The 23,551-nt window shown below is 42.1% G+C and overlaps 2 protein-coding genes across 6 annotated transcripts in view; one reads left to right on the forward strand and one right to left on the reverse strand.

Annotated features, from left to right (window-relative positions):
• Positions 1 to 2,613, forward strand: part of LOC124869932 (5'-AMP-activated protein kinase subunit gamma-2-like) — a 35,050-nt gene extending 32,437 nt beyond the window's left edge. For all 5 annotated transcript variants that reach the window (XR_007038689.1, XM_047368182.1, XM_047368181.1 and 2 more), the window contains one exon: positions 1,514 to 2,613. Coding sequence is in view for 4 of the 5 variants with exons in the window: in XM_047368182.1 (XP_047224138.1) it covers positions 1,514 to 1,545 (32 nt within the window). In the remaining variant the exon portion in view is untranslated. The remainder of the gene's footprint in view (positions 1 to 1,513) is intronic.
• A 5,649-nt stretch (positions 2,614 to 8,262) lies between these two features.
• bcl2b (BCL2 apoptosis regulator b) overlaps positions 8,263 to 23,551 on the reverse strand; it is a 42,562-nt gene continuing 27,273 nt past the window's right edge. The window contains exon 2 of the mRNA XM_047368726.1: positions 8,263 to 12,141. Coding sequence (XP_047224682.1) covers positions 12,004 to 12,141 — 138 coding nt within the window. The 3' untranslated portion in view covers positions 8,263 to 12,003. The remainder of the gene's footprint in view (positions 12,142 to 23,551) is intronic.

The raw sequence follows: 23,551 nt of genomic DNA on the forward strand, positions 1-23,551 counted from the left end.
GGTTTTGGCTTGTACTGTGCATGGCTGCGTTCTGTTTTTATCGCAGCCCGCTTTCTGCTGCGAAGTATGTTTGGTATTGATGTGCTCGAGAAGAGAATAACAAGCTAGCTGAGTTCTAACCAGCTCTACAGGGCAGCTGTGTGTGTTGGGCCTTAAACTACATCAGATCAGAGTTATGCGTGCACACAGGCACTCATTAATTCATAAATTCAACACAGGATCAACTGTGCTAACAAAGCCCTGCTGCAGTGTTAGGGGCTCCTTATAGATTAAAAACCAGGTTCAGTTTAGACGGACACAAAGCACTGTGTTATATAAACACTATTATTAACACTATTATTATGATTTGGACTTTTGTTTTCCGTACACCATTACCAAAACCAGCAAGAACTGTGGGGGCAACCGCTGTGTTTCCCTTCCTGGCTCCTTTTTTAGAAACCAAGGTAGTTTTCAGGGTCCATTTTTAAATCCCACTCCTTAACTGTATGTGCCGCAGTTAAAGACTGATTAGTTTGCTAAAAATGGACCTAGGTTGAAGTTTTGTGGAGGAGGGTTCTAACATTTCTGATTTGTTGCATTTTGTCTGCATAATTTTTCAGTCATCCCACTTTAACCCCCCTCTACAGTTCGTATTTTCTGTTGACTTTCATCTGCAACAGATTTTAATTGAGACCTTTGCTTCGAGGGAGTAAATCCTCTTGTTAAAGTAATAATATATGGTTTTAAGCCATTGTTAGAATATTTTGTCACATTTATCTTCCAAAAACACAAATGAAAGAAAAGCAAAGCCATCCAGAAATGTGCAGAATGAATATAAATTTAATGAGATGTAGTTTTACAGTGTAAACCTCAGTGAAAGAATCAGACGGTTTGGCTGTAGGTTTTTATCCCAGTCTGAGCTCCAATTCCCCCCTCCTCTACCACAAATCTGAAGGAACGGGAAACTCTACATCAGTGCAATACTTAAAATCTAGTCCGTTAGTAGGGACTTCACATAAGTTACCGAATGTTGTAGTTTTATTGCTGAAAATCGCAGGTTTTTATTTTCTAGCACGACGTAGGCTGCAAAGGAGAAACCCTCGTAGGGAGAACATCATTTACATAAATGACAACCCCAGTCAAAATGCAAAAAGCCCAGGGAAGGTTAAGGGTTCTGGGTAATGAAGTTCCAGCGTATGGAGAATCAGAGTGACTTAACGAAAACATGCATGCCTTCTCTCCGCAAAGAACCACAGTAATGTTGCTGGGAGACAACACAGGACTCTCTGCTGTGCTCCATTTTTTAAGCTGTTTTGTTGTGGAGCTGAACAAGTAGAATTAAACAATGTTAATCTTTTTCATCTTTTGCTGTGTCTAACATTTGAATGAATAATTAGTCTTTTTGAGATCCCGTTGCAAGATTCCAACACAAACTCCTGGTAAAGAAAATGGCACAGCATTTTTCCTTTTTAACTCTTGTTGACAGATGTCTGTCCTGATGATTCATGACTGTATCCCTCTGTTGTCTTTGCAGATGCCTGTAAGGAGGAGAACCTGACTGAATGAGTTTGCGGTGCATCAGCTTTTGTAGTGGACGTGAATGAATTTACAGTTTAATGTCGATGGTGTGAAGCTGGTGTGAAAGTCCTGGAGGCCGCCGCCATCATTGGGCTGGAGTGGTTTGGAAAGGCCTAGAACAGCTGAGTGAAGTGGAGTTTTTTGCACTGAGGAATGATTTTATTTTTTTTTCTTCCAGTTTGTTTAAACACTGATCAGACACACACACGTTACAGATATATTATAAACTATATGCAAACACATGCAGATGAATGCATTTTGGCACCCTTATGTGCTTCAAGTGGTTACAATGATACAGCTGTCATCAGATGATTTAATTACATTTTAACATCCATTAAAACAACTTGTTTTAGCAGCACAACTACCCTCTTAACCACAGAGATTGGATGACTGCTGTCATTAAGGAGAATAATTGCCAGTGCCAACATAAAATCTCTCATTGCCTAGTTATTTGTGCCTTTTTGCAGCCCCTGTCCCCATTTCACTGTGCTCCTTTGAGTTTACGGTTTCAAGTGAAAACTGTTGGGTTATTGAAAAACACGTATGAAATAAAGGATTTCTGGAAGGTCAGACATGCACAGGAAAGAGGAGAAATGTTTTTGGATCATTTTGTGTTGGTTTCTCAGGTGGTGTGACTTCAGAGTGCATTTTTTTGTAATGGAAATTTAAGATTGAAAAATGTATTTTTAGGGGTTTACAGAGATTTTGTATCCAGTTTAGAGGTTTCACACAAACATGCGGAGCTGCTCATGTGTTTCAGCTGGATCTCAACAAGATTCATCTCCATCTTCTGTAAATGAGATTGTTCTCAGAAACCATGCCACAGAAGGCTTTATTTTTATGAATGTGTTAATATATCTAAAGATATTTCAGCTTTAATGTTATTTTTGTAAATATGTTGTGGCAATATGCCTAATTCAGAGAAACTTTGTATCGAATCAACATGTACTGTAAATGTACAAAGCATGACAAAATACACTTCAGCAGAATGAATGTTCTTTGTTTTACTTTTTCTATTTTTCTGGCTGCAGAAAAATAAAACAGACACTGAATGTACTCTAGAGGCTGAGTCATTTGTCCCTCATAACCGATTTCAGTGTTATTCCTGGAAGCAGAAATTTATATATACAGGTACTGGTCATAAAATTAGAATATCATGAAAAAATTTATTTATTTATTTAATTCCATTCAAAAAGAGAAACTTGTATATTATATTCATTCATCACAAACAGACTGATATATTTCAAATGTTATTTCTTGTAATTTTCATGATTGGCGACTGTGGCTCAGTAGGAAGAGTAGTCGTCTTGCAATCGGAAGGTTGTGTGTTTTATTCCAGCTTCCTCCTGCTGTATGTCGATGTGCCCCTGGGCAAGGCACTTAACCTCAAGTTGCCTACCGATCTGCGTATCGGTGTATGAATGTGTGAGCGTTAGTGAGTGCGATTGGGTGAATGTGGCTCTAGTGTGTAAAGCGCTTTGAGCGGTCTGTATGACTGGAAAAGCACTATATAAGTTCAGTCCATTTAACATGATTATAACTGACAACTAATGAAAACCCCAAATTCAGTGTCTCAGAAAATTTTAATATTGTGAAAAGGTTCAATATTGAAGACACCTGTGGCCGCACTCTAACTCAAAACATCGGCAAAGGCCTTTAAATGGTCTCTCGTTCTGTAGGCTACACAATCATGGGGAAGACTGCTGACTTGACAGTTGTCCAAAAGACGACCATTGACACCTTGCACAAGGAGGGCAAGACACAAAAGGTAATTGCTAAAGAGGCTGGCTGAAGGGAAAGAAAAGATTTGGTCAAAAAAAAGTGTACAAGCAATAGGGATAACCGCACCGTGGAGAGGATTGTGAAACAAAACCCATTCAAAAATGTGGGGGAGATTCACAAAGAGTGGACTGCAGCTGGAGTCAGTGCTTCCAGAACCACCACGCACAGACGTATGCAAGACATGGGTTTCAGCTGTTGCATTTCTTGTGTCAAGCCACTCTTGAACAAGAGACGGCGTCAGAAGCGTCTTGCTTGGGTCAAAGACAAAAAGGACTGGGCTGCTGCTGAGTGGTCCAAAGTTACGTTCTCTGATGTAAGTAATTTTTCCTTTGGAAATCAAGATCCTGGAATCTGAAGGAAGAGAGGAGAGGCTTAGAGGCTTGAGGTCCAGTGTAAAGTTTCCACAGTCAGTGATGGTTTAGGGTGCCATGTCATCTGCTGGTGTTGGTCCACTGTGTTTTCTGAGGTTCAAGGTCAACGCAGCCGTCTACCAGGAAGTTTTAGAGCACTTCATGCTTCCTGCTGCTGACCAACTTTATGGATATGCAGATTTCATTTTCCAACAGGACTTGGTACCTGCACACAGTGCCAAAGCTACCAGTACCTGGTTGAAGGACCATGGTATCCCTGTTCTTAATTAGCTAGCAAACTCGCCTGACCTTAACACCTTAGAAAATCTATGGTGTATTGTGAAGAGGAAGATGCAATACGCAAGACCCAACAATTCAGATAAGCTGAAGGCCACTATCAGAACAACCTGGGCTCTCATAACACCTGAGCACTGATTGACTCCATGCCATGCCGCATTGCTGCAGTAATCCAGACAAAAGGAGCCCCAGCTAAATATGGAGAGCTGTACATGCTCATACTTTTCATGCTCGTGTTTTTCATCTACAAACTTTTCACTTGGCCAACATTTGTAAAAATCCTTTCTTTTGTGTTGGTCTTAAGTAATATTCTATCTTTCTGAGATACTGAATTTGAGGATTTCATTAGTTTTCAGTTAGAATTATCTAAATTAAAATAATTAACGTTTGAAATATATCAGTCTGTGTGTAATGAATGAATATAATATACAAGTTTCATTTATTGAATGGAATTACTGAAATAAATCCTTCTTTTATGATATTCTAATTTTATGATCAGCACCTTTGTATATGCACTCTCAAGAAGTTTTGGATATTTGGGACTTTTGGAGGAAATTATTTGAAAATGTATGGAGTTCACATCACAGTGATGATATCATGAAAGTAAGGCATTTAGCAGAAGTATGCAATGGTGATTTTCTTTAACAATTCTTTTGTTCATCATTGTTCTGTTTCAGAGTCAGTTCTAAAGACACAGGTTGACCCTTGGCTTTCTAAAATGGCTTTCTAATGTTTCAGTTTTGTTATTGCTGTGCTTTACTGAATACCTTTAGCAGGTGAAGCAGTGTCGTAGAGCCTCTTGTCTGCTCTGGCTTTTTTGGTTATTTTTGGGAAACCTGGTAAACATGTTTGTTATTGCATCTGTTACACCACCATCAGAGACGCTTATCACGCCGTCCCACGTGCTGCACTGGGCCAATCCGACCACATCATGGTCCACCTGATTCCTGCATACAGGCAGAAACTAAAGCTCTGCAAACCTGTTGTGAGGACGTCAAGGAAGTGGAGCAGTGAGGCTGTGGAGAATCTCCAGGCGTGTTTAGGCTGTACAGACTGGGATGTGTTCAGGACTACTACCAACAGTCCTGGACGAGTACACAGAGGCTGTGACTTCCTACATCAGCTTCTGTGAGGACAGCTGTGTACCATCATGCACCAGGGTGAGTTACAACAACGACAAACCCTGGTTCACAGCTAAACTCAGAAGGTTAAGACTGGATAAGGAAGAGGCCTTCAGGAGTGGGGACAAAGACATATACAGAGAGGCTAAGTACAAGTTTGGCAAGGCAGTGAAAGAGGCCAAACGACTGTACTCTGAGAAGCTCCAAATCCGTTCTCAGCCAACGACTCTGCGTCTGTCTGGAAAGGGCTCAAGCAAATCACCAACTACAAGCCGAAAGCCCCCACTCCATCAACGACCGACGCCTCGCCAACGACCTGAACGAGTTCTACTGCCGCTTTGAAAGACAAAGGGACAGTCCTGCAACCATCTCCCACGACGCCCCCAACAGCTGCAGCCACAATCCACCACCCCCACCTCCCCAACCTCAAGAGGGGCCTTGGCACCTCCAACCCCCACCAGCCCCCGACCCACGCCGAGGACGGCTCTTTCCATCCAGGAGAGGACGTCAACAAACTCTTCAGGAGACAGAACCCCCGAAAGCTGCTGGTCGGATTCTGTCTCACCAGCCAGCCTGAAGCACTGCGCTGATCAGCTGTCTCCAGTCTTCACAGACATTTTTAACACCTCACTGGAGACATGTCATGTGCCAGCCTGCTTCAAGTCCTCCACCATCGTCCCTGTTCCCAAGAAGCCAAGGACCACAGGGCTTATGACTTCAGACCCGTCGCCCTGACCTCTGTGGTGATGAAGTCCTTTGAGCGCCTTGTGCTCTCACACCTAAAAGACATCACCGACCCCTCCTGGACCCCTGCAGTTTGCCTACAGAGCCAACAGGTCTGTAGATGATGCAGTCAACCTAGCCCTTCACTTCATCCTCCGGCACCTGGACTCCACAGGAACCTACGCCAGGATCCTGTTTGTGGATTTCAGCTCTGCCTTCAACACCATCGTCCCAGCTCTGCTCCAGGAGAAGCTCTCCCAGCTGAGTGTGCCCGACTCCACCTGCAGGTGGATCACTGACTTCCTGTCTGACAGGAAGCAGCGCGTGAGGCTGGGAGGCATGTCTCTGACTCCCTGACCATCAGCACCGGTTCCCCCCAAGCTGTGTTCTCTCTCCTCTGCTCTTCTCCCTGTACACCAACAGCTGCACCTCCAGTCACCAGTCTGTCAAGCTTCTGAAGTTTGCGGACGACACCACCCTGATCGGACTCATCTCTGATGGTGACGAGTCCGCGTACAGATGGGAAGTGGACATCGTTGGACTGGTGCAGCCAGAACAGCCTTGAGCTCAACGCTCTAAAGACAGTGGAGATGGTTGTGAACTTCAGGCAGAACCCAGCCCCACTGCCCCCATCACCCTCTGTGACTCCACAATTGACACTGTGGAATCTTTCCGCTTCCTGGGAACCATCATCTCCCAGGATCTCAAGTGGGAGCCAAACATCAGCTCCCTCATCAAGAAAGCCCAGCAGAGGATGTTTTCCTGCGGCAGCTGAAGAAATTCAACCTGCCAAAGACTATGATGGTGCACTTCTACACAGCCATCATTGAGTCCATCCTCACCTCCTCCATCACCATCTGGTACGCCGCTGCTACAGCCAAGGATAAGGGCAGGCTGCAGCGTGTCATTCGGTCTGCTGAGAAGGTGATTGGCTGCAGTCTACTGTCGCTCCAGGAACTGTACACCTCCAGGACCCTGAAGCGGGCAGGGAAGATTCTGGCTGATCCCTCCCACCCCGGTCACAGACTCTTGAGACTCTCCCCTCTGGTGGTATATTCACTAACCTCCTGAAGAGTGACCTTATGGGGACCAAAACCCAGTCCTAATGCAACAGGCCCAGTTTAGTGGTTTTGGTTAAGGTTAAGGATATACTGGTAATGGTATGGGGTGGTGGTTGAGTGAGGCATAAATGCATTTGCCTAAATGCATGGAATTCAATACAAATATGAATCAATACGGGGAGAAATACAAATGTGTGTGCGTGTGTAGCAGCAGCCACAAGGTGACACTGTAGTACACACCTCCAGCAGCTAAATCTGCCTCTGGAGCTGATCCCATCCTGGTGAAATAAGGAAAGATCTTTCTCTTCCAGTATTTGCATTTCAGCATTATTTCAATGATTTCTAAATTGTGTGGTTTGAACATATTTTAAAGAAATTTGCACAGGAAGTTTTTAAGGCTGTTAATTTAGCCTCTAAGTGAAGAGGGAACAAGGATCTGATGGACTACCAAATGAGGAGTAAAACTGGACCAGGCTTCCATCTGACAATCTGCTTTGATCTCCCAATCTCCCCTGTGATATCCAGCTCTGGGAAAGCCTCCTTCACACCTTGTAGCCCTAAAGCAGAAGAGGCAGAGAGAAGAGGGGGCTTTTCCGCCACAACCCCATCCTCCTCCTCTTCACTGCCCGTCTTTTACACTTTCTATACCCACAAATTCACCATCCACACCCACACTGGACTCGCTTTTGAAAGTCCAAAACCTGATTTAAAATTCCTCTTCAGAGCGAGTCATGCATTTTATATGCATGGTGAAACCTAGAGAGGAGGAGGAGGAGGAGGTGGTGGAGGAGGGATGGAAGGCAGGAGAGGGGCGTCCTCACGCCAAATGAACTTTCCTCTGCTGTTGGTCTCCTCGGGGATATTTCTGCACACACACACCCATCACTGCTTTTCCAATCTCTGCTTGGCCCTCATTTTCTTGCGCCCACTCGACTCTATTAACATTAGTTTTACTGCATCACGATCTGTACAGATTCCAGCGAGAGGGCCGCAGCCTTTGAAGACAAGTGTGATCAGAGCAGAGGCAAGAGGGTGTACAAAAACCTGGCCTGGGGGCATTTGTGGAGAGGAGGCAGTGGGGGGTGTTTCTCTGCACTCTGGTGTTTAGCAGCCGAAGAGGAGAAGGCTGACAAGTACAGCAGCATTTGGGGACAGCTTTGATGTTTGCTGCTGCTGTACAGTCCTTCACAAGGAGACTGTCGCCTTGACACGATCAGGCTCACGCAGGGCTGTGATAGATGTAACAGATAATCAAAAGAGTGTAGCTGATAAGCTGCTCCTCACCTTTGAGCTTCTCTTATTCTCTCTCTGTCTTGTTGACGCGCTCTGAGAGGCGGCGGAGAATCAAGAACGACAGAAACAACACAGAGCTCAAGACTGCATCTGCCAGAGAAATCTGATTTATTAGGAACAATATGATCCCACTAGCTTATTGTGGATATAGCAGTAAACAACAGGAACACAACTCACTTTCTTTTTTAATAAGTGCTACAAGTTTTTGAATAGAGTATAGACAATGAAACAGTACAGCAACAAGAGTGCTACATTCATATATGCACAGAGGATGTAAAAATTACAGTATATTGCTGTTAAGTTCTTCTTACTCCTGTGCAGGAATCGCCCTCTGTTTCATACAAACACGCGCGTCACTCTGAGCTGTGGTAGTAAAAAGAGGAGTTTTAGATCTGGTATTTGACATTTTACACATTAGTTATTGTGTGAGCACAAAGCTGATGAAAATGAAGTGGTTATAGTACAGTTACACTACACAGAAACCTCTCAGTGATCTGAAACCACAGTGCCTTGCAAAAGTATTCCTACGCATTGAATTTCTCCACATTTTGCACAGTTTAAAGTTACAGCCACTAACCTCTAGGTGTTTTATTGGGACTTGATGTGATTAGGCCAACACAAAATCATGCATAATTGGAAAGAGCGAGGAAAAAGATGCATGGTATCTAAAGTGTTCTGTGCATTTGTATTCAGCCCTCTAAGTCAATACTTTGTAGAATCACCTTTTGCTGCAGTTATATCTGCAGGTCTTTAAAGGTATGTCTACACCTGCTTTTCGCAGCAGCTCAAGCTCAGTCAACCTGGAAGAAGAGGGCCTTGATACAGATCCTCAATTGAATGCAATGCCCACAGCACGATGCTGCCACCACCATGTTTTACAATGGAGATGGTATTTTTACTGTGATGTTTAAAGTTATTCTTTTGACACCACACAGCGTTTTGTATGACCTAAACTATTCCATCCCAGCTCTGGCTATATTGTCAGTATGGCTGTCCTGCTGGAAAGTGAACATCCACCTCAGTCTCAGCAGGTTTTCTTTCAGGATTGCCGTGCTTCAGCTCCATCCATCTTAACATCAGCTCCAACTAGCTTCTCTGTCCCTGATGAAGAAAAGCATTCCTACAGCATGATGCAGTCGCCACCATCTTTTACTAAAGGGATGATTGGATCAGGAAGATTTGCAGTGTTAGATATCTGGAACATGCAGCAATTTTTGCATAGGCCAAAATGTTCAGTTTTGGCCTCATCTGACCCGAACACCTTCTTCCACATTTACTGTATCCCCTACACAGTTCACGGCAAACTTTACACATGACTTCTCACGCTTTACTTTCAACAGTGTCTTTCTTACTGCCACTTTCCTCTTAAAAGGCAAGATTCATAGAGTGCATAACTAAGATTTGTCCTGCTGACAGATTCTCCCAAAACGAGCTGTGGACCTCTGCACCTTCTCCAGAGTTACCATGACTTTCTTGGTGGCTTCTCTGCTTAATGTTCTTCCCACCAGGCCTTCCAGTTTAGATGGACGGCCGTATCTTTGTAGGTGTGGGTTAAGTCATACTCCTTCCGTTTTCATGATGGATTGAGGAGTGCTTTATGAGATGGTCAAATCTTGGGACACTGTCTTATAGTCTAAAACTGTTTTAAAGTTCTTCACAATTTAACCCCTGACCTGTCTGGTGTGTTTCTTGGCCTTTGTGATGCGTTTTGTTCACTAATGTCCACAGAATAGCTGCTTTTATACTGACATTCGCCGGGTTGCACTTTGATTTTATTTAGGGTCATCATTGTTAAGGGGGCTGAATATAATGCACACCACAGTTTAGATATATATTTTTTCTTTTGTTAAAAAGTCATGTATCCTGTTCTCTTCACCTCAGAATTCTGCAAGACTTTGTGTTGGGTGTGTCCTGTAAAATCCCAATAAAAAACAAAGACTTTATTTTGTGTAATGTGACAAAATGTGAAAAAACTTCTTGCATGGCGCGGTATTCTCTGTAAGATACGTTTTAAATGAAAGATCAGAACACGTTTACTTTGGTTTCCAGCTCTCTACACTTATACTGTGAACTTGTGGCAGTTTAAGCTGTGAGGAAAAGTTTTAGACTTGACAGTATAGCAGCCTCGAAGCTGACATCAATGCAACACAAAGATTCATTTCTACACATTATTATATTAGCAGCCAGGAAACGATGTAGTTTACAGTGTGATTCCATAGAAAAAGGAAAATAAAAGTGACTAGTTTTATTCTGAAAGTCTGTTATCTTGTACCTTAAAATAAATTAAAGAAATGTAGCTTTATTCATTATTTCTTCTCTATAGCCTGTCGCGTTGTAAAAAACGGTTACACGTCGTGATCAATCGTCATCCACGAAACACAGACGTTGGAGATTTTCTGAGACAGAAAATTAAAATCACCTCTCCATTAAAAAGGCTGGGAGGTTGGGCACAACCAAAATATTTTTAAAGAATTATCCATCAGACTGCAACACAATACGAACATCAATAAAACAGGCTGAAAGGAATAAAAAAATCAATTCCCCGGATGCTTTCAGTGGCCAGACAGAAGGGGGGGGACATCTCAGGTTCCAGCAAGATGGAGTCCAGGACTGAAATGCTGCTGACTTGATTTCCACCCAGTCACATGTGGCCACAGGAGAAAATTTCTCAGTCCATGTCAACAGATTTCTGTCAGAACGGATTCATTATTGAGTTACTGCAGGGCAGCAGCAACCGGAGGACACACTGAAACCTGGGCGAGACCAGGCAATCAGACCACAAATTGAAGGAGGACTGATGCTGTCACAAAACTCTTGAGTTGTTTGTGCTAATAGTAAAGCTATACATTTAGCAAAAGGGGTGAACTTTTTCACATTACGCTGCTTGAGAAATGCGTTCTTAAAATTGTCCCGTTAGACGACGGAGGCTGCAGAAAGCAACATTTATTGTACCTCTAACTCATTCTCTCTGTGCACACGGCTCCACGTTTCTCTCACTTGGCAACATACCTTCACGCAACATTTTATACTCCTTGAAGATGCACACATAAACACACACAACTCCTTATTTGGTTTGGCATGCAAGAAAAATAAAACCCAACACAAAAATCAAGGAGCTTTTAGCTGAGCCAAACTCAGGCTTCCTTTACCTCCATTACAGACCTAGAGAGAGAGAGAGAGTATAATGGTGCAATGTGTTCACCTGAGCTGTGTGAGGAGTGAAAACAGTAGACACATGCTGTGCTGGCTGCAGTGAGCTGTTTCCATTACACGTTCTGAGCAGCTTTTCTGCAGAAGAAGTGCTTTGAAGGACGGTTGTAAGGAGGTATCTGGAGTCCACATCTCAAACAGGGTCCTTCATCCTATAATACGTGGGGGGTGGGGTCTGCTGCTACTGCTTCATCATCACCAAGCCCTCATAAAACAGGTCTCACACTTGCACATTATGTCTATACTCTACCATTCAAAGGTTCATGCCGTAAACTAGTACAGAAGCAGGCAGGAAATTAAAGAAAAATGCATGCATTTCTTGATCCTCCTCAACTTCACTCAGTTTAGTGTGCTTACACCTCTTGCATCTTTGGGGCGTGCCTCTGGTTCCCTCTGCAGTTTTTTTGATTTGTCTCTGTTTTTGACAGAAGGAGGCAAGAGGAAAAGAAGCGTTCACAGAGAGGCTTTGAAGAGAGCCAGATTCAGTCTGAAGGTTGTCTCTGAGGGGGTCAGGGGCATCTGGAAAACAGGGGCACAAGGAAAAAAAAGGAGGAGGACGGTGCTGAGAAATAAAGTTGAGCCGATGGAGTCGAGAGAGAAAGAGAAGGTTCACTTTTGTGCAAGGTATGCCCCGATGGTGATGCTGGCCGCCCCAAGCGCAGCCAGGCCAAAGACAGTCTTAATGGACGGCCAGTAGCAGCTGAAGATAGACTCCTTTTGTCTGTCGTACAGATCCACAAACGCATCCTGAAAGAAAAACAGACAGAGGACCACGGTTAGTCTGGATACAAAGAATATACTTTGACCAATGCATGAGGGAGTCCATACTGTCATCCTCTTTCTTCTAATTATACACTTAATTCCAAATATATTAAAATGCAACTAAAACTCAATCAGAACAAAATAGAACTGTTTTAGCTGGTACAAAACTGCAAAAGGAATGACTCCCAATAAGGAACAAATTTCATGTTTAATGCAGAAGAACTTCCCAGCCAAAGGTGACAACTCATCCACTTTCATTCAAGAGCAAAAATGACCACAGTTTATGGGGGCTGGCTTTAAATGCAATGCTTACAAGATGAAAGAAGAAGATGAGGCTTTGTACTATAAGTGTATAGACCCTGAGCAAGTTTTCACTGAATAGGTGCAGAAAAGACGATGTTGCCTTAATAAAGAGTGAAATTTTGGTTGAAAGTGTTAGGTACAACACAAAGTATTCGTCTTTGAATAACTGCACTTTTTGAGTTCTTTTTAATTTTATAGTAAAACCTATCCAGTGGATTTGACTCAAAAGCAGACTTTGGTGCACCCAAACCTGCTTTTAATTAATGTATTAAACTTGGCTAAATAGAGCAAGCATTTTAAAAGAAACAATGACCAAAATTCTGTTCTTATTACTGAGAATAGACTAAATTTGCCAACTGGTTGTCTTTTTTCCAAAGTGGCGAAACCCTTTTCATGTTTTAGGTCTGCATTTACGTACACATACCATTTTCTACAAAGACATAAGACAACTTTATTTAACTGAAATATTGCATGCTTTGTTTTTTGTTAAGGAGGTAAAAAAACAAAATCACAATACAATTTTGTTTTTTGGTTTGGTGGATATTGTTGCACCCTGCCTTTGACAGCGTATTGAGACAAAACCCTGCTGAATGAGGCAATATAAAATATTCATGTAAGGCAACTTCTCATCTGCTGTCTTTACTGATCTGCACCAGCCATTCTCAAACTTTTCTTATGAAGTATCACCTCTTTAAATGTGGAGTTTTCCAAGTATGGCCATCTTGACAAACATTTAAAACAGTTGTTTCAGGTTGTTGTATGATAACAAGCCTCAAACAAAAACAAAACAACAACACTCTTATCCATTAGCAATGCCTGAGTGGTTCCCAGATGTGGTTTAAATATACATTTCATTTTTAGTTAGTGGTTGAAATTTCCAAGGCCCTGCCCCAATACTCTCACTTCCACCCTTGTGTCCCTGAATTGCGGGTTCCTGTTCATGGGTTCCATCAGTGTGTCCCAATTCTCCAGAGTGGTCCTTAGCCCCACCCCCTTTGTGCCCTCAATCCACACTTCGGCGAAGTTCGCATCTAGGCGGACTTCACCGAAGTACATTACCCACAATTCACTGCTGCAGATGACGTTCTGAGCAAAAACCAATCACAACCGCCAACGTAACCAGCCATCAAATCAGAATAATAAGAACTGCGTAAACTTTAGACAGCAAGCCGACAAATATATATTTTTTTACTGGTTTTCCAGGCTCAACATTGTAAGATACCAGTGGGTTCAGAGTGAGTCTGGGCAGTCAGTAGGTCATAACACTGAAGTTACCTTTCAAACAAACACTGGCGTGGCGAGAGTCTGGTGTATAAACCTCCTTCGCTTCCTGCACTTTCTTCTCAAAACTGCAGTTTTAAATAGTTTTTTTAGCAGCAGGACTGTGAAAACAGCGCCAGTTCCCGACCTTTTTGATGTTGCAGAGGTGCAAGTCGATAACGTAACCCCTACTGTCCCAATTCTCCAATTTTGCACGCTTATAACCTGCGCACTTCAACCCCTACATGCACTTGTACAAAGTAAACATTTCACAGAGGGGTGTAGGGTGTAGTGCGGGTATTGGGACAGTTTAGAAGATTAAAAAAATTGTCCCTAAAAGTCAGCTACGGTGCATTTGTGAAGAAGCTTTTTTTAGTTTTCAGGTATGCCAAACTAGTTTTTCAGCAATAATCATAAAAAAGTAGTTTATGATGATGTCATTCAGCTCCAGGAGTAAAATACAACAAGGCAATTTAGATGGAATTTTGAGTTTTGAATTTTAGTTAAGGAGATTGTGAATGCTCTTAAGTTCTGCACATTCACTCTTAAAGAAGAATATTGTCACTTATCTAGCATTTTGTTGCCCTTTTTTGGCACTTCATCCAAATCCTTTGTACACAACAGACATCTTAGTAGCTAGGAACCTCCAAAAGGCCCGTGAGATAGAGTTTTTTTCTGAATTTTGTGAAATTATCCTTTAAAATGTAAATCCCCTGCTGCAACCAGACAAGGGTGCAGCATGCCAAAAAGAGATGCATTACGCCTGCCTACACGCAGACTCAAAGACAGATACCCCAAAAAAAAACAGGCTCCAACCAAGCCAAACATGAGAGTCACCACAATGTAACACCCCCTGCATAAATATATATTGTTACTCTGTTGGATTTAAAGAGGCAGGCTGCAAATTAGGAACTTGTGAGCGAGTGTGCAGGGCAAATGCCTTGGCAGCATGTCTCACATGAGGAAATACAGACGTCTGCTCATAAGCAGCGACAGTAGTAACAGCTGGACAGGAAGTAATGGAGCTAAGCTCTACCACACACAGTCCAAGGCAGATTATCTTTAACCAAAGTACAATAGGGTACATTTCAGAGGTTTAAGGGAGGAAATACCAGCAGCACCCATTCAATTATTACTGGGTTGACCACATGAATTGGTATGTGGCAAAGCTGTACATCTCAGCCACTCTGATGTCTCTGTTTTCAGCTGAATTTTGTCCTGTCTGTGAACAATGGTGAATTGTTAATTGTCATTCATTACATTACTGTCAGTTCCCGTGATAATTGATTCTCATTACATTTATGTCAGTTTACTCACAGTAATTATGTTTTATGTTGCTAGAGAAATATTTTCCCTTGACCCTATTCCAGTAAGAATGTGAATCCATTACAGCTTTATGACAGAATTTCTTATAGCATAATAAAAAAAAAAACACTTTGCACTAAAAAAGGAGACTGCTGTGGGGAGACAAAAGCATTTCCTGTTTCCTTTCCGTTCTGTGGCATTCCTGAGGCTGGGGGCCAGTGGCACAAGGGAGGAAGGACCAGCAGAATCCTGCGAGTCTAGGCCCTCTGGTATCTCTAACTGCAGCAGGGCCTTTTTCACTATCCAACCAAAATACCAATGTCAGCATGTTAACTCCCACAGAGGGAACAGGAATGTCCTGCAGTCATCAATACATGTTGGGTCACTTTAGTTCAACCTGCTAACCATTCCGAATTAAACACAAGTTGTAACTATTGGGATACCACTTAGATTTTAGGTTTTTGCAGCAGGTTTTCTTAGGTTTTTGCTCATAAATGTTTTATTCAAATGAGCAAAAAGTGGCAAAGCCTGTCCATCCAGCACATGTTGATGTACTTTTGAGGTAAAAATTTCAGCAATTTGCCAAACAGGGAGGGCCTGCACACGGTTTGTGTCGCTGCTGATGCAGCATATCCTGAAATGGGACTATTGAATTATATGTCTTTAAAACGAATATAGTCAACTCCAGGTATGCTTTGTTGTAGAATCATGAAAAAATGCAAAAGGAACTCAAATAATTTACAAATTAGCAAATAGGAAAATTAGCCTGTTATGGTCCATCATAATTTTTTCTCTTCAAAACATGTAGGTTTTATATATATTTTTAATCTTGTTAAATTCAATCCAATACCTTGCAAAGATGAGTGGTTCCATGAAGGATGGATGGATGGATGCATCCATGGACAGTGGCAATTCACAAAGTCACTGCACAAGACAGACAGGTCTAATTTATATTCCATTATATAGAATCAACTTTAGTCCAAATTCAAATCAAATCATCCATCCCTTTTCGATACCCACATCTTCCATACAAGGTTGCTGGGGAACTGGTGCCTATCTCCAGCAGTCGATGGGTGAGAGGCGATGTACACTCTGGACAGGTCTCCAGTCCATCACAGGGCAACACAGAGACACACAACCATGAAACACATCTATTCATAGCTAAGGGCAATTTAGAGAGTCCAATTAAGCTAACAGTCATGTTTTTGGACTGTGGGAGGAAGCCTTAGTACCCAGAGAGAACCCACGCATGTACGGAGAGAACATGCAAACTCCATGCAGAAAGACCCCCAGCCGGGACTCAAACCCAGGACCTTCTTGCTGCAAGGCAACAGTGCTACCAACTGCTCCACCATGCAACCTCAAATCAAATCATTCAAATTCATTCAAATAAGACACCTACAGTCCAATGTAATACAAATTCTAATACAATACATTTAAATTCAGGCAGTGTTGAAATGCAAATTGATAAAAATTGTATTTCTAAAGAAGCCATGCTAGTTTCATTAAAAGCAATCTCTTATCCTGATCAAGCACTTGGTAATGGTCGAAAGTAGCAATTCCCTTTAAGCAGAAAGAAACGACCAGTACATGTCCGCTTAAAAATGAGCAAAAGTCTGCCAATATACAAATGGTTTAAAAATGTTTACAAAAAAGGTTTGATTTGTTATCAGCAGCGTCTTGATGGCAGAAGTGATGTGTGTGTTGTAGACCTGACCCATATAAGTGCACCAGGAACTAGTTTACATAATTTGGGATGAAAGGTAATTCGAATCGAATTCATTTTTATTTTGAAACAGTTTGAAAAAGCTCCATCTAAAAACATTTTCACTCATCTTCCTTCAAGGAATCAGGCATAGGAATACAATCTTAAATTTCAACTTCCAGCTGAGAAACACTTTTTCCCACCTACTTCTCTAAAATAACACTTCACTGTGGCTACAACCCATATTCAGCCTGTGTGCATGTGACTGACCACCAGCACTGCTCAACAAAATAGAAAGCTCATGATGAATGTCCTTGATTTGCCCCAGACAGTCGCCATAGATTACAGTCTATTTAAGTCTAAAACAAAAGATGGCCAATTATAGAAAGGGGTTCGTGAGAGATGTGATGGGAGTGTGAATAAAATCCCAGAAGGGTGTGGATGGTAATGACTCCAAACTAACTCAGGGGAGAGGAGGGAAGCTGAGACAGAGGAGAAAGGGGTGGGGGGGGATGTCAGGTGGGTATCATGAGACCGAGACATGCTGTGCTTCAGCTCCTGGAAATTTTTTCACCCACACGTTAGCAAAGGGAATGTTTCCTGCAACTATGTGAGAATGGAACAAAACTAACCGTGACACTTTCCTTTTTTCCTACGTCCCTGCTCCTCCTGCAAGCGATAAGCAGCTGGAGAACAGCACACAGAAATCTGACAGGGGCATGAATAGGACAATACATCTGCATTAAAACAAAAGCTCCTGCAGCAAAGCCAGCTACTGTCAGCAGCAGGTGTGCATCTGGGATAAAGAGTCCAGACAGTAGGTTCTCATAGTCTTCGTTTTTTGGATCAGTGGCTTTTAAAAGGTCACAGCCAGCCAACAGAGAGCAAGAAGCCAAGAAGAAAAATGCCTTTCCAGGTTTATATCCCTTCCCTTTAATCACACACAATGAAACCCTCAGAGACACCCAAACGGGCAAACTTGATGGGGTCCCACACCTCTCCATGGGCTGGAAAAAGGCCGTTACTGTGTCATAGTTACCCTAACTAGAAGCTCCACAAACAATTTGCTTTTCCCACCAGCGGGACAGATCCCGTCCTTAACCTCTGATTTGTTTTTCACAGGCTCAACACCTCTGGGGTTTGTTTGGTGTCTTCCCCGTGGACACAAAGGGATTTTCTTCTGCCGTCTTCCTCGGATTGGTCAAATGCCGTCTCACGGGCGACAGGAATACCAAACATTTGCCTGTTCCTGTAGGTATTCACCGTGCTTTTTGAAAGTAATCCCAAAACCTGTTCAGATAATAATGACTCTCCTTGCGAGCTTGGCCAGCTCTGTTAAAAACCCCAGGCAGTAATTTGCCCAAGCTGTAAAAGTGATTAGGTGGCCATCTCTGTTTTAGAATGTTTCTGTGGGCAGAAGGAGATGGAGAGAAAGGGATGTGGGTTAAAGTTCAGTTGGTAATTAAGGAGCCTGTTGTGGCTTTGCTCCTATATCCACCACAGTACCAAGCTTCCCCACATCTTCTGTGTATTTCCAAACAATTCACATAGCAGGACACTTATAGGCCAATGTTGCACACGCTGCCTCCCATGGCACCTCTTTGATTTTTTTTTAATGAGCTTCTTGCAGACGTATCCTCACCTAATTAAAGTCAAAACAAATCTCCCTTTTGAAGAGCCAAAGAAGGGTATAAAAGGGGGAGATTGCCAGGAAAGCATTAATTTCCTCAGAATTGATTCGTTCAGATCAAGATATGTATATTAATATTTTCAGTTTCATCTCGTTAGTGTACCCATCTTTTAAAAAACAGAAAAACATTCCTCCCTGAACATAAGAAGTGACTTGACAGCAGGTGCTTGTCTAAAAAAGGTCAAATAAAATCAACTCCCCAGTAAGCCCTTCATAGACTGGCTCAGGCAAAAGATTTGAGATGATGGTGGAGTTTGTACCAACGCTCATTACCCGATGAATCCGCTTGCGTCAGCAGGCACAAACAGCTTGCGGCAGCCCTTTGCTGACCTCTGACAATACTGCAATCCAGGGAAACAATAGTTGCACAGTCAAAAGGTGACAAAGTGCACCGGGGAGCTAAACACAGCATCTGTACACTGAACTTAATGGATCAAAAACTAATGGATCAATTTAGCAAGATATGACTGTTAATTAATTCCTTGATGGAAGATTATTTTTTAGATAGGACCTGCTTTTCATTTCATTCTGTCATAATATGGTTTAATTTGAATTTATCTTGGTTCTGTAAGACAAAAAAAAAATCAAGAATTTAATCTTAGATATTTATTTTTTCATTAAAAATAGTTGAGCTTTTCACCAAATATTTTACAATTGTTTATGCAACACTGACTGTGACACCTCGGCCATTTTCAGAAAAATGACAACATAAATCTTTAGTAATAATTAGATTTTGAGGGGTTGCTGGTCATTTCGCCCCACTGCCATAGTAGTTTTTTTGTAGTTTGTTTAAAAAAATTTTATGAAATAAATTAATCTGCAGTGTGATGTTTCACGACTCCACTAAATATAACTTACCTGCAGGAGGTTTGTAGGAGTAAACAGGACCAAAGTGGAATCAGTACCCAAGTAAATGGAAATAGGGTGTATATACAAAGTTTTCAGAAAATAAGAGTGAGACATTTTATAACTCTTTATCTTCACAATTCATCAAGAATATTTTACCACAAGGAAACGTAAACGGATACACCATCGCTTAAGTACATGGGTATGAAATGAAAAAAGGGCTACAAACTGGTGAACGGCAAATTGACCCAGAGGGTTCTAAAGGGGGTCACGGGAATCTGATGATCCAGTGCAAACATTTTATGGATCTTGAGAGGGCTTAGGAGAGTGTCCTGGTGTGTTTTGTTGGAGTTGCTGCTGGATTAAGGGGTGCTAGGATCCATTTTACAAGCTTTCCGGTTCCTATAAGAGCTGTGTGGACATTCTCTGCACATAGCTGAGCTTTTTTTTCCTCCAATGCCCGTTGGAGTCCTTGTCATTGATTCTCTTTGAAGTGGTCATGGACATATTTTATTAGTGCGACATCTTTGCTTTTTGCAGATGATGAGATTCTGTTGGTGCTTTAAAGCCATGGCCCTCAGTGATCACTGGAGTAGTTCACAGTGAAGAAGGTAGAGGTCAAGAAAAAAGGCAACAGCTCCTCAAAGTCTGAGGGCATGGTTCTCAACTGGAGTCAGGTTGACAGCTCCCATTAAGCCAGGTATCTGTGAGTCTTGCTTACAAGTCAGGTAAGAAGGAGCAAGAGATGGATAGATGGATTTTAGATATGTCTGCAGTAATGTGGGTGCAGCTCTGATCTGTCGCTGTGAGATAAAGAAGCTTAGCTGAAACACAAATCTCCATCTGTGCTGCAACCCTCGCCCATTGTCATGAGAAATTTGGATCATCACTGAAAGAACGAGATACCAAACACAAGGGGTTCAAATAAGCGTCCTCCAGTGGTGTGGCTGGGCTCTGCCTTAGAGATAGGGTGAGGAGTAGAGCTGCTGCTCTTCTGCCTGAACAGAAGTGCACTGACGTGGTTCGTGTATCTCATCAGAATGGCTTGATGCCATCCTTTGGAGGTTTTCCCAGTGCACACAAGAGGAGACCCCAGGTCAGACCCAGAAATTTCTAGAGGGACTATATATTCGTTCTAAACTAAAGACACCCTAGGATCTCACAAATTGAGTTGGTGAGAGGATTGTCTGGCTTTAACTCTGCACCTCATGAGTGAATAGAATATTAATAAATGTATTTCCCTTTTTGACCAGGACTTCTGTTCTTTTTTTTTTACACTTTGCATTTTGTTTTCACCCTTTTAGTAGGCTTTCTGTCTTGTCTTCTGGGCACAATAAACAAAAAGAGCTTTACAGTGAGTGCTTGTGTTTCTTTCCCTTGTTTCCCCATATATAATTGTGTGTATTTTAAAGTTACTGAGCAGTGTGCACTGATTCCCTTAATATTTGGATTTCCTAGAAAGCTGACATAAAAATATTTGTATTTGTGCCTCTTTCACAAATACCTACGGGTCACAAATCAGTGATGTTAAAGAACATCTCAGCTGCTCTACATCCTTCAGAAATGCCAATGGCTGCTAATACCCAACAAAGGCATCAACATCTCTTCACATGAATGAATAAAAGTAAGAATAGACTGTTTAAAAAATAGAGAGACCATGACGTTAACCACGAGGAATGGAAAACCTTGTTGCTTTTCTAGCTTCTTGAGTTTCTCTGCAAACTCAGGTTTCACACTCCCAACAGTCGTTACATTTAGATGTAAAAGGAGAAGCTATTTTGACATTTGGATGGAACCCTAAAGGCTCATAAATATTCAAATGTGCGTCAGCATCAGTGGCAGCAGCATTTGTGCGTTTACAAAACAGCTCGCTCTCCCGTGGGAGTGAGTCTCCACCGCTGGAACATGAAACACGATCGCCAGTAAATTATCCACACTCCTTATGACACTGCATGCTTTTATTGTCTCCATTATTCATTGTCTGTAGCTGCCAGATAAACAAGGGCAGTAACTTTACACATGAGACTATAGATAGAGCGTCTTGTAGAGGTATTCACAACCCTTGACCTTTCATAGATAAACATATAGAAGTGCACATCTGTGAAATTTAATCTTTGAATGTACAAATCTGGTAAAGACATACCTCAAAAAGATATGCATCTGTAATTGCAGTGAAGGTGGTTTTACAAATATTCCTTCATGCTCATTTGTTGCTATACCCACAACAATAGAAAAAGCTGTTGTAATTCTGAGTTTCTTTGCTGCTTTAATTGTTGTTGTGAGCATGTCTTTGTGCATTGGTGCATGTAAACAAGTTGGAATGTCAGGACATATTTTAATTGTCGCTTCTCTTCCTCTGCTTCTTTTCATGTAATTTCTGTCTCTATAATTGGCTCTTTGATGCTTTAACCAAAACAGAGTCATTGTCCCTTTAATTGAATAAAGTCTGTTTTGCAACAGAGGGAATCTTCCATTATTTTTTCTGGTATAGAGCAAATTTGCCCTGACACAGTACAGGCAACCTGACCCACCATGCTGTTTTCCAGCGTTTTAAGGACAGCGCACAGGCAAAAAAAGGAAGGTAGTTCTATAAATAAATGTGAACATAAATGCATGGTACACTTGTTAGTGTGCTATACAAATGTTTTTCAGGGTATTGTAATGCATTTGTTTTATTTATACTGTTAAAAATAGAGTTAAATACTCCGCTTTTTGAAGTACTACCAGATGATTGATAGCTATCTTTAATGCATAAACCTCAGTCTCATAGTTATGAGATAATCAGTTCTTGTTAAGTGTATTGATTGTTACTGAACAGCTCTGTGCTAAAATGAAATGAAGGCCTGGGTATAAGCCTTGCATGCAAGGAGAGAAATTCTATTTTTTTTTTTGTTTAATCTGGTCTCCTGGTTTGTCTGTGAAATTCCTTGAAGTTTTGGATTATTATCAGTCCCTTCCAGATGGCCGAGATCTCAAAGTAGAGGGTAAAGCAGAGGGTAAAGTACAACTAGACAATCATTTTTTTCCCTCCACGTTAAATCTCTACAACTCTGTCTCTTTCCAATCTTTCCCAAATCCTTCACAACTCTTCCTCACCAACAGGAGGTAGTACAAAGCCCCAAAAATACACATCACAGCTAAAGAGGATGTCTCCTCCTCTGTGGAAGTCCACCAGGAAGCAACACATCAGCAGAACAAATGCTGCATTGCTATAAATATCGAGAAGCTTCTTTGGAGGTCTGAGTTCAGGGCTTCCCAATCTAATAAAACACCTCTCATCCCTCCATGTTCAGCCCATTTAAAAGGCCACAGATGACGTCCAAGAGCAGAGGGAGATGGAAAAGGGCAGCTGAGTCATAACCTGCTTGTGTGGATGCTGGTGTGCTCTAAAGTGCATTAAACCTGGCCTGAGTGGCTTTTCAGTACAGACAGGATGTCTGCCACTTGAAGGCCTCATGAGGACCTCCTGTGAGTTTGTGGCCTGTAATCTCAGTGTAACATGAGTGAAAGCCAAAAAACTGGTAATTTTCCAGGGAATAATGGGAGAAAACTCTCAAACTGAGCAGTTTTGTTAACATTTCGCAACTGGGAATGTAAAGAAACACTTGTATAAAGAGCCGCTTTGTGCCGAAACAGTGGAAGTTAATGATTACATTCCTAGTTAAAACCTTTCCACATTGAAGCTGCTTTATCAGCTTTGGATTGCTGCCTACAAAAAAACAGATCCCATCTTATTTTGGCACATGAAGAGAGCATGGGAGCCCCTTCGGCTGAGCTGCTCTGCCTGATAGGAACCTTAGATGGAGACCGTGGGAACCAGCAGATTTCCCAGGTGGCCTATTGCTTCTCCAGTAACAAACACAAACCAGAGGAGGGGCTAGTTTCCTTTCATAAAGTGGCATGCTGCCTCAAACCTTAACGGTCAGATCCACTGACCCTTAAAGACCACACAACCACATCTCACCGTCAACTCCAGAAATAGACATACGAGTGTGAGCCAAGAACAACTACTGTACATCGAGTCATGACTGGGATGTGTGGGAGCACACCAGTTACAGAGAAAGGCCTGGTGAATGTTCTCCACAACATAAAACAAAGACCAAGTCTTTTGATAGAAATGACATGTTCAGCAGTCCTGATGTAACTGTATTACTCAGCCTTAAGAGGTTTTTCAGTCAGGCAGCAAACTCTTTGTTGAACGAACCTCAACAGTTGAGCTGGTGTGAAGTCACTTCCTGTACCAGACGCTGCAGGAATGACATCATTGTCTGGTTTAAAACTATGGC

Source organism: Girardinichthys multiradiatus, chromosome 6 (assembly GCF_021462225.1).
Source record: "Girardinichthys multiradiatus isolate DD_20200921_A chromosome 6, DD_fGirMul_XY1, whole genome shotgun sequence".
Lineage (NCBI taxonomy): Eukaryota > Metazoa > Chordata > Actinopteri > Cyprinodontiformes > Goodeidae > Girardinichthys > Girardinichthys multiradiatus.